This window comes from Dysidea avara, chromosome 11, assembly GCF_963678975.1.
Source record: "Dysidea avara chromosome 11, odDysAvar1.4, whole genome shotgun sequence".
In the NCBI taxonomy this organism is placed as follows: Eukaryota; Metazoa; Porifera; class Demospongiae; order Dictyoceratida; family Dysideidae; genus Dysidea; species Dysidea avara.
The window spans coordinates 9,412,872-9,432,605 of record NC_089282.1 but is presented as its reverse complement, the minus strand read 5'-3'; the positions used below and the strand labels follow the sequence as shown (position 1 = coordinate 9,432,605).

The 19,734-nt window shown below is 35.9% G+C and overlaps 2 protein-coding genes across 2 annotated transcripts; both read right to left on the bottom strand.

The window, feature by feature from the left end:
* Positions 1-1,387: 1,387 nt before the first annotated feature.
* Positions 1,388-7,726, bottom strand: LOC136239057 (copper chaperone for superoxide dismutase-like). Its single transcript, XM_066029798.1, has 7 exons — positions 7,594-7,726; positions 7,470-7,542; positions 3,464-3,604; positions 2,115-2,298; positions 2,023-2,062; positions 1,881-1,958; positions 1,388-1,773 (listed from the first exon to the last, which is right to left on the bottom strand). Exons 1-7 carry the CDS (start codon positions 7,627-7,629, stop codon positions 1,597-1,599), a joined length of 729 nt encoding a protein of 242 aa, XP_065885870.1. The 5' UTR covers positions 7,630-7,726; the 3' UTR covers positions 1,388-1,596.
* Positions 7,727-17,524: 9,798 nt separating this feature from the next.
* On the bottom strand, positions 17,525-18,621 carry LOC136237652 (uncharacterized). The gene is made up of 2 exons (XM_066027870.1): positions 18,085-18,621; positions 17,525-17,790 (listed from the first exon to the last, which is right to left on the bottom strand). The coding sequence occupies exons 1-2, from the start codon at positions 18,239-18,241 to the stop codon at positions 17,684-17,686; spliced, it is 264 nt and encodes an 87-aa protein (XP_065883942.1). The 5' UTR covers positions 18,242-18,621; the 3' UTR covers positions 17,525-17,683.
* Positions 18,622-19,734: the final 1,113 nt, after the last annotated feature.

Here is a 19,734-nt window from a genome sequence, read left to right as displayed (position 1 = left end):
TGATGATATGTTGGTATCAACTAATGAGATATCTGCTATACATAATCGACAGAACCATTGGTTGTTACAAATACAAATGCCACACGATTTAAACTAAAATGTGAATGTAATATGTTAATGTATGCACCTTGTGATAACGTACTAATAAATAGGTTTATTGTTGAGTGAAAGTTTGAATTGTTGAAGAATTCACATTTATGAAAATTGATAACAGTCCCATGTTTTCCATAGATGTTGACGTTGACATCAACTGAACTATAAACTGTAACGTTAAATAAACTTAAACTGTTGCTACCTATATTGCCATTAATTTTACAATTCCAGAAGTATATTGTGATATCTGCATTGTAGGATTCACCATGGTAATGTAACACACTGGAATTGTACAAGTTAAGAAAGTTGGTATTTTGTATCACTATAGTGACATTGTACATATTCTGTATCATGACCATGTGAAGTGCACTAGAAACAGAATACATTAATTTTTATTAGCAGCCAAAAAAGAGTAGTGACTTATTTCAGTTTTATGATTCATTCCTTTAACAGTTGGGTCATAACAGTAGAACATTATGCCACTTATTCTTGTAGGGTTTGAATTAGAATTATAATTCACTTTCAACCTAATACCTGTAAAAACAGATGCTTCTTTACGACTAATATTGATACCGATTATTCTGGTAACACCAGCAGTTACAACTACCGATATATTATTTAATTTTACAGAAGAGCAGTAATACAAGTATAGTGCACCACTCCAATAAGGTGGTATACCATTGTGCTCGATGCTAAAAACAGTGTTGTACAACTTTCCACAACCGATAATCTCAGCATTACTGATTTTTAAACTACTAACATTAGACATGGCCATACTTGATGAATTACGACAATAAATCTTTGTGTTGTCTCCCTCTATCGCATAACTTTCAACATTTTCTAAGACAAAATGATTTTGAAGATGATACTCTCCGGGAAAGAACCATAGCTTAGTACCAGAAGCCAGATATTTACTGGTATCATTGAGGTAAATATAAGTACTATTTACAGACAAAGGGTAGTGATCATCTGGTATTACATAATACACAGCAGGGGATGCAACTCGTAACAATTCTACCATCAACAGCAAAAGCAACCGACAACGCATTTTCTCAGTGAATAGTACCAAGAGTTCATAATATACCTAAATATATATTATGAACTCTTGATAGTAGACAGCCAATTATCTGTATTATCAAATATATAAACATGACAGACAGGACATACTTATGAAAGAATGCAGAAAAGGATTTCACCAAACAAACAATAGTATACTGTACTTGTGCCCTTTTATACTACATCTGAAATAAGATATTCAGACTAGCTACCTTCAATGAAACACATACGTATATCATTTCTTTTTCATAATTATTGATGAAATTGAAATATCAATATGGTTAGTATTCTTCTATAGTATATAAAAAGTGACCTATTCTTTGTACAACCACAATCTTGAACAAGAAATCTGTCCGAGATAATTCCTGCACTACGTATGTATATACTACAAAGATTAATGAAAATATAAAGTGTATGTTTTCTAATGCAGTAAGCAAACACACAATATTATAATTTATTACTATACTTTGCAGCTTCTTCCCAAATAGTGGTCCCTTCACAAGTACATACTTTTTTTCTGTTCTGAAACAGTCCTGATGAACGTGCTATGATCCCACACATGATTGCTCCACCCTTTACAGCTGCTGAATGAACCACTACTGATCTACCGATGACATCCTTTACCTAACAAGTAAAGGAGTATATACATTTATACCAACTACTGGACCTATATGGAACACATGACTTTTTTTATTAAGATTTAATAGTGAAATTAACTGCCTGTAATATACCTTAATGCTATCAGAAACCATCTGAAATGTAGCTCGCCCATTTTCATCAACTGTGAAACTGCCTAAATCACCAGCTGGCTATAACAGATGATATAACATGATGAATGGGGATCAATGAACCCATACTGCAATAGGCTATTACCTTTCCTTTCAATGGTAAACCAGGATATACATCACCACAACTATGTGCATAGGCACACATCTAGTTAAACTATGACTATGATCTTGATCTACCTATTGCAGCCTTTGGTTATGTCACCATAGACATGCACTTTCACATCATGTGGTCCAGAAACTAGTCCATCCATGGAACCATCAATTACACACTGTTCAGGCGACAGTTGTACCATCCTCACTAATCCCTGTATTCCATCGCTACCACGCAGAGCAGACACAGCAGCACCATGATGTGTAGTCCCTATATATAAAATGGAGAACAACTTCACAAAATTATTGTGCTCTGTACATTTGTGAAAATTATATTTTGGAAAGTAAAGAAATTGCATGTATGGATGCTGTTCTATCTATACCGTGTATGGGTGGGAACTGCATGGTGGATATATGATTGCATGTACCTAATAAAGAACAGTATACAAAAGCAGTTGTAACTAAGAAATAAAAATATCCTACTGTCTAGGCCTGAACCCGTAATAACGAAGACTCTTCTGCCCATACACTGTACATGTGACTAGCTAAGCAAAAACTGCTCATTTTTGCATACCCCTTGAATTCCATTTTACCATATGATTTATAGTAACAAAGGGAATAGACTATCAAAGTTTTAGCTGCTTATGATGAACAGTCTTGGGAGTAAGAGCACTAGGCAGTTGGAACAGCAATAAAATTTGAATTGTACATCAACAGTATAATTATGGCAATTACAGGTTCTCAATTGATCATACAGTAACTCACAACTAAAACACAGGACACATCAAGGTATAGTGATTTCCCTGTACTCAACAAATATAAAGGCCATTCCAACAAAGAAACAATGATATTAAACTATTTTTATTACATTGTAAATAAGTCCCCATACTCAAATGCCTTTTGCTGTATGAACATGAAACAAAAGTTTTTTCTTACTTTCCATGGACAGGTGAATCGATGGTGTATAGGTTTGTTGATTTGAGTTTTGTTCCAGTGCGTATTGAAACAGTTAAAACATGCATAAGTTTTATGTAACACGCATTATGTTTTATAACAAAACAGAATTTTGTGAAAACAACCAGTTTTTGCTCAGCCATTCACATATTTCATGCTAAATAGTAGAGTACAAAGGTCAGGCAACCTATAGCAAACACACTGTACAGGTGAGTCAACATGTACCATGGTGTTTATTGTCTTACTTTAAACATCAATGCGGCAACTTTTCAAACTTGACTACTACTCGGTACTCATTATTTTAAAATTGATTGTAGGAATGTTCAAGTGCAGTAACATACAGCATTTAGCCAAGTAAATATATTCATCCCAGATATTTCTAGCCATTATTTTTGGACCAAAATTTTCAAGCTATTGTATCAAGGGATATTAGCAGAAGAGAGGAGATAGATACAGTACAGCTGTAGTAGGCTAATACTGACCCATATCACTGGCTCCGCCATAGCCTCTAAAAACCACCAATTTGCCAGTTTCTTTTAGTAGTGAAGTGACAGTTGCTGATGGTAGAGTAGAGGTGATCAACACTAGTTCATTGTTCATATCAACAAAGCTTGACTCAATACCTATGTATATTACATGAATAAACAAAATTAATATAATTGCAGGTACACTGTACATTTTAAGAATTCATCAAATTGGTGGTATCAAATTGGTGGTAAATAATAACAACAACCTTGTGCAGGCTTGGTTTTTGTGTGAACCCTCCATTGTCCAATAGGAAAAATAAACCAAACATCACATTACAATTAAAGATTTCTTTAAATAAGGAATGATAAACGTTCACACCGGCATAATGCTAGGTTAAGTGTGACTCTAAAAAAAAGAAGAAAAAAAAAAGAAGATTACTAAATAAAGGACAAGAAGTCTCGGTATAATAGTTTGAACATGAAAATACAATAAGAAAAATATACACACACAAAAAAAGTCAAGTAGGTAGTGCATTCCTGCATTTTACACAAAGTCTTCTTTACAGAGAATACATTATATAGTTATACAACAGCCATGAGTGCTCTGCCTGATATAAACGCACGAGCCTGAGGGCCGTCAGGCCCGAAGGCAAGTGCGTTTATACAGGCAGAGCACGAGTGCACGTTGTATAACTGTTATGTACCACTCACCTAATAGGTGGGGAGAGTCTCACAAGACAGCTGTATCACTTATAAAGGCCAGGTTTCTAACATCGATTGTGGGTAACCAAGCCGGACGTTGTGATGACGTTCCCCCTGCAGTACTGCAGCCACCTGAGATATTGAAAGCTAGTACGCTATGGGTTATATCACTAAGCTGCATTCGCTGTTCGACTCTCATCATGTAGTGTTCAGCATGCCAGTGTGCCATATAGACTAAGCACCAGACTAATCGCCATAGTGATTCTCTCGAGTGAAAAAAAGCAGCTAAATAGATGGTTTACGTAAACAAAACCTAACTACTAAATGATACTAGTCTAATTCTTGCTATTCACACTGGAATCTGGTGGCATGACAAAACTGGTTACCACAATCGAATGTAAAGGTTAGTATTATTTAGAATATATTTGTTTTATTGAGTCATTGTCGAAGTGGACTACAGTTTAATCTGGGCTAAGATGGCACCAGACTAGTAAGGTGTATAAGTACGTTTATATATATGTAGACTAGAGTTGTGGCCACCCGCGTTGGCTTTTTCGATCGCCATTGGTTGCTTGTAAACATTATACGTATTGGTGACGTTATGGCCCACAATCGACCTTTACATGTCAGGCTATAAAAGAATTCGAGTGATCTGTGAAGTATCTTTCCACCTATTAGGTGAGGTATCGTAGTGGTTTTCGCCACCGGCACTTGTGCTATGCTGCACAAAACCGCAGCCAGTGCAATATCTGTATATTGCACTGCGGTCGGTGCATTATAACGTATAATGCACTCGTTGTGGTCTACAAAACCGCAACCAGTGCATTATAAGTTATAATGCACTCGCTGCGGTCTGCAGCAGTGCAATATACAAATTATGGCACTGGCGGTGCCTTTGAACTGCCCACGCAGAGTGGTACATTACATGTAAATGCACTTATTCAGAAGAGCATACAAACACGTGTGCATGTATACACAAAAAACAGCAACAACAAAGCTTTCAGCTGCCGTACACATGATCACAACTACCCAGAAACACTGGAATAATTGTGAACTAATTAGGTGCTAGGAGTCAGTGCTGAGAGTAGTAGCCGACAGGAGGGTGTTCCATGCATCACAGGTGAGGATGTGGTCCAAAGTCACACCTGAATCTCACCCATTATATGGACCAGTTTAAACATATACAGTACTACCATACAAGCAGGTTTGTCAAACTGGAGGAAGCATTGGTGGTGATATTAATTTGGTTAGGTGAATTTAAAACATACCACAGCTTGAAATAATAGCACTACTATTAACGCAGCAAAGCATTTCTATGCAGCATATATGGGATGTCAAAATTTAATGGCCATTTGCAAAGTGGGGGATTGTGGTTGACACACCCTGGACACACCTCAGACCTTGGATGAGTCACTGGAATTTCCTGAACATGAGTATTTCTTCCAAGGTCGAAGCTTATCATCCATTGTTAGACACATGTATGTACATACGATGGAAATCTTAAACACAGGAATCAAGTGGTCACATATTAATGTCAACTGGATTATGTGCACTCTAATATCTGTGCAAAACACACATGCTAGCTTAAAGGATTCACCAAATTAAAATGACGTCAACAAGGTTTTGTCCCAAAATGCTAAATTTTGTCTGGCCAATATTTTCACTTAGTTACGGACTACACTAGTTTAACATCTGCACACAACTACTTTAACTTTGACCCAATTGAATATAACATGGGAAATAGCTTCAGGAATTATGTCTTATTGGTACAGTCTTTCAAATTTATGTGTGCTACACAGTAATGCTGAGCGATAGTAGAAAATTTACTATCACGATAGATATTGAAGTATTATTCACGATACGATAATATCATGATAATTACACTTTGAATAATCTTCAGTCAAGTTCCAAGTATTCAATGAATGCTAAGCATAATTAACACCATCATAGATTACTATTTGCTTGGTTTTCTTGTAAGTGCATCAATTAGGTAATTAATTGTAATTAATTGCATGGGCAGCCAATATTTTTACAATTTTTGTTACAGCAGCCTTGCAGTCAAACTTTTCCATGATAAAGCAAGCCAAGTAGTTCAGCTTCTCAAGCAGCATTTTTAGTGGAATTCTAGACCCTTCGCGAAGCGATTGACTAATTGCGTGGACGGCTGATAATATACACAGCTTGTTATATATAGCCTTGCAACCAAACATTTCGTGAATAAGCAAGCCTAAAGAGTTACGAAGCAGTTAAATAAACTTGGTAACAATGTTTCTAGTAATATTATAGAAACATCACGATAGTAAGCTGTAATTATCGTATCACGATAATGACTTTTTGATCACGAGTATCGAACTATCGATATTATCGCTCAGCACTACTACACATGTACAGCCCTTTTTTGCAATTTCAATTAAACTAGTGTATTTCTTGTCATGATCAGGTCTGTTTGTTAGCTAATTATACAGAGAAAACCCATTACTACACAGTACGGCAGTACTGTGTATTAGGGACTTCGCTTTTTAGTAATTGATTGATATGGTGCACATTCAGATGCAAAAGTAATTTGATGGCATGATGGCATCATTCTCTTTGATGTGGGTGCATTAGTCATAATTATGTCATAGTTGGTTAGAGATCAAATTAAAAATAGTGAAACATAGGAATAAAGCTAAAAAGTTGTGAAAACAGAGTGGTTGCCTATATCTGCAGATATACTAGTGGACATTTAATCCCTATACTTTAGTCTATACCTATGACTGAATTAGGAATCAGATGTCTACTATTATATCTGCAGGTATAGAAGTGTTATGACCTAAGGCATGGTCCGGCAAAAACTTGCTATGGCTTCAGATTTCAGTGAGGGCAAGCATTCTATTGTGAAACCCTAAGCAGAATTAGTTGCCACGACACAAGTATGTTATGTACTTTTACCTAACTCACTTGCACATACATTTTTTGTCCTCAAAAAGTGGGTCTTATTGTATGCTCGTGATTTTATAGAGTGCCATGCCCTAGATCGCAATACAACTTCTACTTTTTAGCTATTCCCTTGTTTCACTACCTTTTTTTATTTTGATCCCCTTAATTTTTTTCCTTCTACTGTACCTGTTTGTTTACTTTAGCTTCCACTTTTAGATTTTAAACTCATGCTTTTAAGGGTGCTTATGGAATCTAACTGATTTGTAAACGTTTCCTTTTTCCTGTCAACTGCTTTTAACATAGCGTATATTACCTATGCTTTTAATTTGTACAAGATAAATAATGTGACAATCGAAAATACGAGGAGTCTACTCTTGGCATGCATGACTTCGCAACTAACCTGGCACTCCGTCCAATTTTCGTTTTATGTCCTCGACACATCGCTGACAAGTCATTTGTACGGCAAATTCCATCTGTAGAGTAAAAGGTAAGACAGCATGTGGAGTATTTACAGTGTAACGTACCTTAGTTACAGGTGGGGAGGATGTAGATGTCGCCATGACACAAGAAGGATGACCTTGATCCAAGGATCTGGAGGTGACGTTTTAGACAGTTATCCGTTACACGGAAATAGGGTTTTATTAGTATACTATTACGTTCTGAATAATGCACCCCAGAATGTAAGTCTGAGTATTAAACCTGTCTATAATAGCGACTAGCTGTATCAACCTTTGTACCTTATAGTGGCTATATAGGTCATAACATCCAATCCATATCTATAGCTAACTGTCAGTGTTGGGAGTAACGCGCTACTTATGTAACGCGTTACGTAATATTATTACTTTTGTGGTAACAAAGTAATATAACGAAATACGCTATGAAAACAGGTAATATAACGCAAGATACTTTACTTACAAACGTAACGCGTTACCTAAGTAATATAATTACTGTAACGAGTCTAATATGACGTAATATTATTATTAAAAGTAACGAAGTTACTAATCTCGTTAGTAATCCTCTGAGTAACGCCTAACCACAACGAAGTAACGAGGCCTACTGAATGAAGCTTATTCACTAGCTTCTTACTTATAACCAAGGTTTGCACATTGTCCAACAACGCAATCATGTCACGTGATAAGGTGGTAGTTTCACACGTGACAGCTTAAGGCTGTGGGCACAAAGTAATATAATATGTAATATTATTACAGTTACTTTATTTTATGGGTAATATGTAACTGTAACTAAATAGTTCTGTTGCAAGTAATATGTAATATGTAACTAGTTACTTTTACAAAGTAACTTGCCCAACACTGCTAACTGTCTATGCACTATATATAGTACGTACCTGCTCAAGTTAGCCGGCTGATTATGCTGTCTGTCTTGAATATGTCTACATATAATATCTATATATAGCAACTAAGGTTACCTGTCTAAGGTGGCTATCTTTAGTGACTAATTTTATAACCTGTCTCAGTAGAGTGACTAGCTAGCAGTGTTGCTTTGTAAAAGTAACTATATAGTTACATATTACATATTACTTGCAACTGAACTATTTAGTTACAGTTACATATTACCCATAAAATAAAGTAACTGTAATAATATTACATATTATATTACTTTGTGTCCACAGCCTTAAGCTGTTACATGTGAAACTACCACCTTATCACGTGACATGATTGCGTTGTTGAACAATGTGCAAATCTTGGTTATAAGTGTGAATAAGCTTCATTCAGTAGGCCTCATTACTTCGTTGTGGTTAGGTGTTACTCAGAGGATTACTAATGAGATTAGTAACTTCGTTACTTGTAGTAATAATATTACGTAATATTAGACTCATTACAGTAACTATATTGCTTAGGTAACGCGTTACATTTGTAAGTTAAGTAACTTGCGTTATATTACCTGTTTTCATGGCGTATTTCGTTATATTACTTTGTTACCACAAAAGTAATAATATTACATAACGCGTTACATAAGTAACGCGTTACTCCCAACACTGCTAGCTAGTAGTGATGTGCAATATACCGAAAAATTAGCGACATTGCAATATTTTTTTCAATACCGATGCCATATTGAATCTCAATATTTTTATAACTGATATCAATATTTATCGTATACTCAATATTTTGCTAAAGTTTTCAATATATTGAGTAATATTTTGGTAATTTACAACTTTTGGTATGTGATTGTGCAATCACAGTAGAAATGAAGCTCAGCTATGTACAGTTTAGCCATTTTAAAAGGTGTCTACCAGTTTCCAAGTCTTGTTATTACCTTCATCATAAATTCTATAAAACATAGCTGTTAATTATAAAATTTGCCCCACGCAATTCATCAAAAGAAAAAATATCAAAAAAGTATCGAAATTTCAATATTTTACCAATTATCGTATCGATATCATACCGAAACCAAAATCCTAATATCGCAAATCACTACTAGCTAGCCTGTAGCCGTGGTTACTGATAGCTGCTATCTATATGCATATGAGCGGCTATCCTGTGACTAACCTGCATGTCTATGCTGTCTATAGTGACTAAGATGTCTACACTGTTTATAGTGACTACTATAACCTGCATATCCAGCTAGCTATGCTGTAGCTATATATGTACGTGTTAAACTGTCTCACTGTCCGGAGTGACCGGCTAAGATGTCCACACTATAGTTTATAGTGACTTGTCTATACAGTGTATAACTAGTGTTTAACCTGTCCATGCTGTTTATAATGTTTACACTATGATTAACATGTCTATTGTAACTAAACTGTCAATGCTGTTAATAGTGACTAATTTGTCTATCCTGTTTATAGTGATTAAACTGTAAATGTCACAGCATTGTCTATATAGTGACTAAACTGTCTATACTTTCTTTAGTGATGAAACTGTCTGTAGTGACTAACCAGCTGTCTACACTATAGTCCACAGGGGTGGATCTAGAATTTTTTGAAAGGAGGGCTAAGCTTGACAGGGACATAGGTAACTAACCAGACATTAGAAGATACCAAGCCTTCTCACAAATTTAAGTCCTAGTGGTGGAATTCATGTAGTATCCATGGTCAAATTTGCTATGGCTACATTTAGCATACAAAGCATGCCAATGTAGGGGGATGCCACCCCCCCAGGAAATTTTTGAAAATCAGGCCCTCTAAAAATGAATCTGAGTGTTTTTCAGTGGAAAATAATGTTTATATCATTAAATTTTACTTTTCCATTAAATCAAGACTGATTGCAATATGCATTGAGTATAGATACCATGCATGCATGATAATCTTTTCATTTGTATCTACCAAGCATTTAGATATAGCTAGCTATATACCATAATACATCAGCTCCTCTTAACCATGCTCTAATCAGCTAAACCTGTGTCATTCTGTGAGGCAGAAACATGTATAGCTAAGTAATAGTGGTGTTGAACTAATGAGATCACAATTATTAGTATGCGTGCTCCTTAGCCTAGTGACACTTTGTCACCTTAACACCAAATAAAATGTACTGAAAAGCAGAAGAATGCAGTGAAACACAAAGCAGGGTATTACTAGCTAATAGCTAATCGCTAGTCCACTGGCAATCCATAGAAAAGTGCAACTATATTTGCATTTATGAGCTTTCTGAATTTGCTGTTGTGATCATAGGCGTAGCAAGATGTTTTTAGATAGGGTAGCTCTAATTTGGTGCTGCATGAAGAGCAAAAAAAAAGAAAAAAAAAAGAGGTCAACACCTGCTAAGAATGGCTGCCCTTCACTAAATAATATAAGTTGTATCACTGATAAAGTACATAAACATCCTTATTCACAACTTTATAGTTTGCTACACTGCTTCTCTTTATACTGTGACTGCTTTATTAGAGTAACTGACTGCTCTATTAGAGTATCCCAATCTTTTGTAATTTACAATCAGAAAATGCAAGGGGTACTCCAGCCCCCCTTGCTCCTCTGGGTTGCTACACCTATGGTGATAGTAAACTTATTTCTAGATCTGCCAGGTTATGAAGACTGATCTATAGCTAGCTACGAATGCCAGCACCATAACTCACAGAATGGGGTCATATCAGAAGGTAACTGATACAGATTTAACATTCATAAACAAAAGTGGCTATAGCTGCCTTAAGAGACTGTAAATTACCAAAAGACTACAGTTTGCTAAATGGCTGAGTTGATAGTACATATTATACTGAAGCTAATAACTCTAACCAATTAAACCAACTAGCGCTTTTTGAATCAAATAAAAATATACAAGCCACACTAATCACCTCTTATATATAGCCATAGTGGAAAACACTGCTAATTATCTGAATAAAACAAAACCCACAATTAAAACTTTTGTAACTGGAAATGCAACCCACAATCGAACCTGTTTTGGAAGAAACTCTTGAGGAAACAGAAGCTATACTCTCCTGGAACAGGAACAATCCATAGACATTATTAGTGTTGGTAGTGATGCATAGTTCCTGAAATAGGTCTGCTTTTGATACACATGGAAGATTTAGGGCTTTATTGGCCGAGTATATACTAACTTAGAAAGGAAGGGGGGTGCTACAGCCCCCTTAGCCCCCACCCCCCTAAATCCACCTCTGGTCCATACTGTCTATAGTAGCTAGCCTGTCTTTATTGTCCACAGTGACTAACCTGTTTACATTGTATTGTGACTGTCTATATTGAATAAACTATCTATGCTGTTTACATGGATGGGGGGAGGGTAGCCATGACCCCCCCGATAGTGCTTGCAAAGAAATATTGAGATACGCACTCTAATAGAACAGTCAACCACTCTAATAGAACAGTCACCTTTACATTTGTTTGAAATCTGAAAGTAGTGAAATACTCTCAGAGCTTCTCATTTTCCTGGGGGTAAGTTCCCAGACACCCATGAATAACATCTATTATACGTTTCAAACTCTACTGTGAACATTTTGTTGCCAAAGTTGGCCCCATACCCTTAGGCCTGCTCCACTGCCCCTGAATGTCTATATAGTAATTAAGCTGTGTACACTTTCTATAGTGACTAACTTGTCTATACTACCTGTACAGGTTAGTTGCTATAGACAGTGTCACTTTTGACACTGTAGACATGTTAGTCCCTATATATAGACAGGACAATTGCTATAGACAGCATAGATATGTTAGTCAGTATAGACAGCCATGTTAGTCCTCTTGCTAGTCACTATAGGTGGTATGGACAGATTAGTAGTTATAGACATGTTAGTCAGCATAGTCAGGTTAGGTTGCTATAGACAGCTGCAGGTTAGTCACTATAGATTAGTCAGCATAAACAGGTTATATTTAGTAACTTATGGCAGTGTAGATATGTTAATCATTGTAGACAGTATACTGTAGACAGTACACTATAGACATGTTATATTCACCATAGACAATTGCAACATAGACAGGTTAGTTGCTATAGATGGTAAAGACTGGTTAGTCCCTATAGAGAGTGTAGACAAGTTAGTCAATTAACCTAGTTAGTTAGCTAAAGTATCACGGGGTGCATATTTCAGAACTAATATAGCAGAGTCAATAATCATCATTGTATCTACATAGAAAAGAAGAAATGTGAGTAAAAACAAACCTCAAAGTCAGCCATAGACTGGTTTTGGGGCCTTATAAAGTACAAAAAGAAGTGAAATCCACACAAAAACAGCCAAGCTGTGAAAAAATGGTGCGGCCTTAAAAATCCTGGGTGAAAAAAGTTGTGAATCAAAGGTGGCGGCCAAGAAATGGCTGCAATGATGTTAATGCTAAAAAATTTAATAATGGCTGTATACATTGTTAAAATTTATTAGCATTAACATCATTGCAGCCATTTCTTGGCTGCCACCTTTGATTTCACAACTTTTTTCACCCAGGTTTTTTAAGACCGCATCATTTTTCACAGCTTGGCTGTTTTTGTGTGGATTATATATACAGTCTGAGATTAGAATGCTACCTTTAATGTATGTATACGAACTTGCAGACATCTTGTTTTTTATTAAATCATTGAAGTTCACTAATAATAATAGCTTTAACATACTTAATTTCATATCTTTTAGTTGCAATCCTACCAGATCATGTGGCTCTAAACTTCATCACAAGTCTTCTTCTACCAACTTAATCAATACCTAACTCCTACTTTTACAGATTACCCAGATTATGGAATTCTCTCCCAGTGATTAATACCTCTCTCCCTAACCAGCAAATCAAAAGACAATTAAAAACTTATTATTTTTTGGAATCATTTTGTTAATGTAAACAACAATTGTGTACCCTCCATTATTTGTGTCCCTGTTGTAAGTGCTCTAAATTCTCCTGCCCTGTAAATTTTAATCATTTATGTAGCTAAGTCTGTGTTTTTGTATGTTGTCTAAATGTACTGTAGTTAAGTAATTGACTAGTATTATAAGTAATTCGTTTGGGCAGTTGGCACATGTTGCCATCTGACCCTCAACACCACCACACTACTTTGTACATTCCCCATTTTAATTCTGTAATCTTGCACATCTGGTGTTGTAAAGCAATAATAAAAATAAATAAAGATTCTACTGGTAGTATGTATGGTTGCAGACCTCCTATACTAGAAGAGAGAAAAACCATCATTGAGAATTTAAACATGCACAATTACAAATACCTTGGGCGCATGTGACTATATGTACAAAATACACAGTACAGACATGGCAAAGAAACTACAAAAATAAACAATACATGCTTGACGTTTATGCCAAAGATTAACACAAGTCATGCATTTAACTAAGACGCATAATTGGAAATGTTCTGTTTGATCAGGACAATCATGAGTTAAAATTATCCGTTGTGATGAACTGATGGCTTTTTGAGCACTACAGACTGTTGGATTGTAGCTTGCAGAGCTCTGATTGAGTGCATGTAGTTCTGAAATTATTAATGATTGATGGCTGGTAGATTACAATGTCAGGATGATAAGATGTGGGACATTGCTAGTTCTGTAGCCGTCAATATCAAACAAGACTATGGCATTTCCACTGAATACCTACTTATCAGGAAGGTAGGTGTATCTGCCTATTCAAAATATGAGCAGATGTAGGTTGGGGAGTTTTGCGAAGTTGACAAAAACAGAGCTAGTTTGAATTTGCTGATGATGTAAATTAGGATGAAAATCATGTAAGTAAAAGTCAGTTGATCAACTCGATTCCATAAGTTACTTGATGTTTGTGAAGAGAAGCAACACATTTTTGTACTCTCAAACTTATGAATACGCAAAGCTGTTTCCTGATCAATAGCAACTACATGAGGTTGTAACCAGGCTTGGGGTCAAATACATGAGTATTTGTATTTAGCTGTATTTAAATACTATTTTTTTGAGTATTTGTAATTGTATTTGTATTTTGAAGTTTTGAAACAACAGGTATTTGTATTTGTACTTAAATACTTTGTGTAAAAACTTAAAATACTTTCTGCAAATACCTCAAATACTTTTGCTTGGAAGAGAATCTGTATGACTTAATCTGTAAAATTTATTTGGTTGGAAGATGATCTCTTTCACTTATTGACACCAGAATAAAGCAATTACTGTACTAATTATTTTCTTTCAATTTCTTTGAATGGGAAGAGTTATGTATGAAGAACTTACTTTTCTTTGAAGTTGAATAGTATATAAGTACTAGCAAGAGTTCATAATATAGAGAGCGAGGGAGATGCAGCGTTGGACACTCTTCCTCCCTCTCTACTGTATAATTATTATGAACTCTTGGTATGAGCATTCAAACCTTGTAACATATAGTTCAAAAATGTCATCTAAGAAGAGCAAGAAGTCTATATACTCCAATTGTTTTCTGGCATTATAATGTTACAGTTGTGTTTACCATACATTTGAAATTTTTATTAGAACAATATTAAAACAGAAGTATGTACTATTGGGTGGTTGTGTAACGTGTAGTTCAGATCAAAGGATCAAAGTACAGAAGTATTTTTAAAGTATTTAAATGCTTTTAAAAGTATTTGTATTTCAAATACACCCTAGGTATAAGTATTTGTATTTTGTATTTCATACTTTCAGAGTATTTGTATTTGTATTTAAATACTTTTCAAAGTATTTGACCCCAAGCCTGGCTGTAACAGGGCCAATTGCAAAAGGCAATTGTTGATGATAGCTGTTGACATAATAGTTCTAATCAGTAGGGAGTCATGTTCACCAATACAAGAACACTTTACAGGGGTGGGAGTTGAAGGCATTGATTTTTCCTAGTGGTCACATATATACAATAACAAATAACCATTTTGAATAATCTATATCACCTACATTAGTCTCATGCTCATCTTTAGATGTTCTTTTTAGTCTTATGATATCAGAATTTGAATGGAAACCACAATGTGTCAACAGATACATATGCAGTTTGTGAGACTATTTTAGATAATGCGTTACTGAACTGCATAACAGTTCTAATCATGGAGTAGTTGTCAGATGTACTGTTTTGTGTATTTCAGTACTATGTATATAATTATACAGATAGATAATAGTGTCACAATTTGACTTACGTAGTACAATAAATTTCAAGGTCTATTAATTTATAATTCATGGCTTTTTAAGTAACTATAGTTACATATTACATATTACTTGCGACTGAACTGTTTAGTTACAGTTACATATTACCCATAAAATAAAGTAACTATAATAATATTACATACCCTATATCAATTAAATTTGGCGGTGAACTAAATTTGGCGAATTGGCAATTCGTCACTAAACCGCCAAATTTAAATTTCGTCAATATTATTTTCAAACATTGGGTGTTGAAGTAGGTTTTCGATGGATACTGCTGAAACTGGTAAATTAGTGTGGTTCCACGCATATGCCCGAAATGGGTGTGGCTTACTGACTAGACTTGAACTTGTACTCGATTAGTGGGCGTGGCTCCACATTAAGCTTGCAGACAGCAGCCATGAAAGAAATTGGAGCACAGATATTCGAGTACAGTACAGTCTATTTCAGGTTGGTTGTCCACGTAAGCCAAATGCAAAATATCACGTGAATAGAAATAACCAATGAAATTTCACGCCAGGCGGACGGCGCTAGTTTAAACTGAAGGCTACCGATCTCATTGGCTACTTTCAAGCACGCAACTTTTAACACTTCGTTTCTCTAGTCAACCAACCGGAAATACACTGTAGGCGTCTATGGAAGCAGGAGCCTTAAGCTGTCACGTGTGAAACTACCACCTTATCACGTGACATGATTGCATTGTTGGACAATGTGCAAATCTTGGTTATAAGTAAGAAGCTGGTGAATAAGCTTCATTCAGTAGGCTTCATTACTTCGTTGTGGCTAGGCGTTACTCAGTGGATCACTAAGGAGATTGGTAACTTCATTACTTGTAGTAATAATCTTATGTAATAATAGACTCGTTACAGTAACTATATTACTTAGGTAACGCGTTACATTTGTAAGTAAAGTAACTTGAGTTTTTTTTTTGCGTATTTCGTTATATTACTTAGTTACCACAAAAGTAATATATTATGTAACGCGTTACATAACGCATTACCCCCAACACTGTATAGCAGTATGGTTTTGGAATGTAGTATGCAAATTAACAATGATAAGGTTGTTTCCCTGTAGTTAAATAATGATAGGTTGTTTCCCTGTAGTTAAACAATGACAAGTTAGTTTACCCTGTAGTCATCACATAAGTACAAGCTTAGGCCACTCCTGTCTGTTTCCCGTCCTGGACTCAGGCACATTTGCATGTGGGCGGGCGGTTCATTTCCATTATTTCATTATAAGGTTGGCAGCTTTTCTAGCCATTATTTTCCTGGCAAAACCATAAGCAGCTACATAAAAGCAAGCTTGTTCTTTCCTTTTAAGTTGCAAAAATAGCACAAACGTGAAGTTTGTGCAGAGTTGATAGCACTGCTGACACTGTTTCAGGATGGCTTTTACTGAGCCTGCCAGTATGCAAGAATAACTGGAAAATAATGGAAGAATACGGAATAATAGAATATTTAGAGCTGACAGTAACCAGATGTGGGCGGTGGACGGGAAACAGAGAATTTATTTGGAGTGGCCTTACTCATCTTTAACCATATTGGTGGTTGTGGCTTGTTAAATATGGTTCATAGTGAACAGTATTGCTCTCTAGGGAATACCTTAATGCAGATCACTGCATTTCTTTGGTCAATGACATACGTATATATAGTACAAGTACTAAGCAATAATTGGTCTTGGCAATGTCGTGTGTCTGCCAATTTAACCACAAATGCACTACCTGCATGTGTCTAGATATTTCTGTGAATTAAACGTTTTGACAATACTTCTCAACTGCCTAATTATCAACTACTACAGCTACATCAACCAATACTATAGTTAAATACCTAATGTACATATAGCTCTAATTGCTCTACTGGAAGGTCTTCATCATTAAAATGCTGATCTCTGCAGATTCTTGCTTCAATATCTCCATTTTTTGCCGCTTGAGGAAGTTTACGATAAAACCATGGCAAGCCAGGTTGCATGGTAGCAACAGCTGTTTTCAGAAAGGCAACCAGCTCCGTCCCACAATAAGTCCCCAGTGCACAGTTTACTAGCATCAAACCTTCCAGTATTACCAGACTCACAGTAGTAATGGTTATGAACAAATGAAGGAGATTCTGGTCCAGGATATTTAGCACATGGACAGTTATAATACATATTCGTAGTCATCACTGAGTCCAACTGCATAAGTCCATAGATGCTTACGTGGGCTACCAAGAGTGATCGATATTCCATCAACATATGTGACCAGGCCTGCGAAAACCGGGCATGTGGGCACAAACTACATCCCGTCACACTACAGGTCATATCTCAGTATTGGAACGCAATATTTACATTCTGTAAATTGCATCATAAAGCCAATTAAATGCTGATAAAGAGCTGAAAATTGTATTGCCATAGCGTAGTTGTATAAAAAGGTATGAGTGATAGAAGTGTGAAAAAGTAGGCGAAAATCATGTGCCCACATGCCCTATTTTCGCAGGCCCAGTCACATATACTCCATCTAAAGACCTTGACATGGTTATAGGTTGATAATAGGTAGTAAACCTTCCATTGATGGGTAAAAACTATCCATACTTCCTTTCTGATATCCAATTATCTTTCCACACACTTCACTGTAACTTGTAGAGAGTGGTGTACCAAAGATAGTAGAGTAACAACCGGCAGCATTATTGTTTGCTTTACAAGAATGATTTTCACCCATCCACTAGGACATTGGTCTCCTCTTCTAGTGTCAATGTTAGCAATCCTCATCCAGCCTCCTTTGGTACCACCACACTCTAGTTCCATATCACAGTAGACAAAGTGGAGATGATCAGTTTTGATAACATAGTAGCCAGACCTTCCATGACTTTCAGGGTTCTTGTAGTATATATCAGCACAAGATAATCCAGAAAGGTCAATATCAAATCCATATCTTGTACTGCAGGTATCATCTTCAGCCATCACTAGGGAATTTCCTAGTACAGTTAGTACTGCTACAATAGTGTACCTCATAATAGCTAGCACTGCTCTGACTCGGCTATACAATAATAAAATTGTTTACAGTATTTACTCTTTTATAAGGGAAGACATAATGATGTCATTGCTCAGCTACTACAGTTGTTAATTATAAACATTTTTGTGGACATGGCCATTAATCATCTGTTTATATAGGTGGTGTGGAGGTGTGCTATTAGTGAAGAATGCTAGAAGATATCAAGCATCTGGATTCAGTAGAATGGGGCCCACAGATATCTTATTGACAGGACACTTAGCTCAATATAACATGCACTTGTTTGTACCTACAATGAGGCCCACATTTATCAGCAATTTGTTTTTAACACATCACTCATTGAACACCACAGCAAAGAGATACTTGCTTGTTTAAAGATAAAAATGTAGGTATAAATTTGTTTCCCCATAGAAAATGTAAATTTGTTCAACAAAAATGGATTTTTGTCAGCCAGTTGCTGAAATTGGTTGGAGCATGGCCAATGGCCAGCTATTATTTTTAGCACTGGAGTGCATGAGCATTGAGTTTGTATTGTAAGCATTATATTTTGGGTTTGCTAAAAAATTTTAATCATGCAGCTTTGCTGTAAGGCAAACAAAATTTTAAATTTTAAGAATGCATGGCCATTACCATGTCATTGCAGTTAAAACTAAAATGCAATGCAGCATTGTTATAAGAGTTATATGGTTATTGTTGTTGACAACTGCTTTAGCAGCAGCACTAGCAGCCATCTCTCTTAGCCTATCTTGTCTTCAAATTCTTCACCCAATCCTTCAGGTGGGCTTATCATATCACCAAATGGTCCCATAGCCATGGGTTTAATTTCAGCCTTGATATAAGTATGACACACTTTACTTGTGCTGATCTCAATGGGCTTTGTGTCTAAAATTTTCATTAAATACATACATAAAACCAATACAATTAATACTATACAAGCGTAGTGCTCTCAATTTTTTCACATAATTATAGGAGCAATAAACAACCCAGCACTTATATACTCCATCTATTTTTTACCTTGTAGGATAATTTTATGCTTTACTCTTCAAACATTTATACTGTGAAGAAATGCTTATCCGATGCCTCTACCAAATTCGGATGATCTGCATGTGGTGCTTAAATAAGTGGGATGCGAGACTATGTGGCTGGCAAAGGGGACTATGTGGCTGTTCTATATGGCAGTGATTATGCAATGATGCCTGATG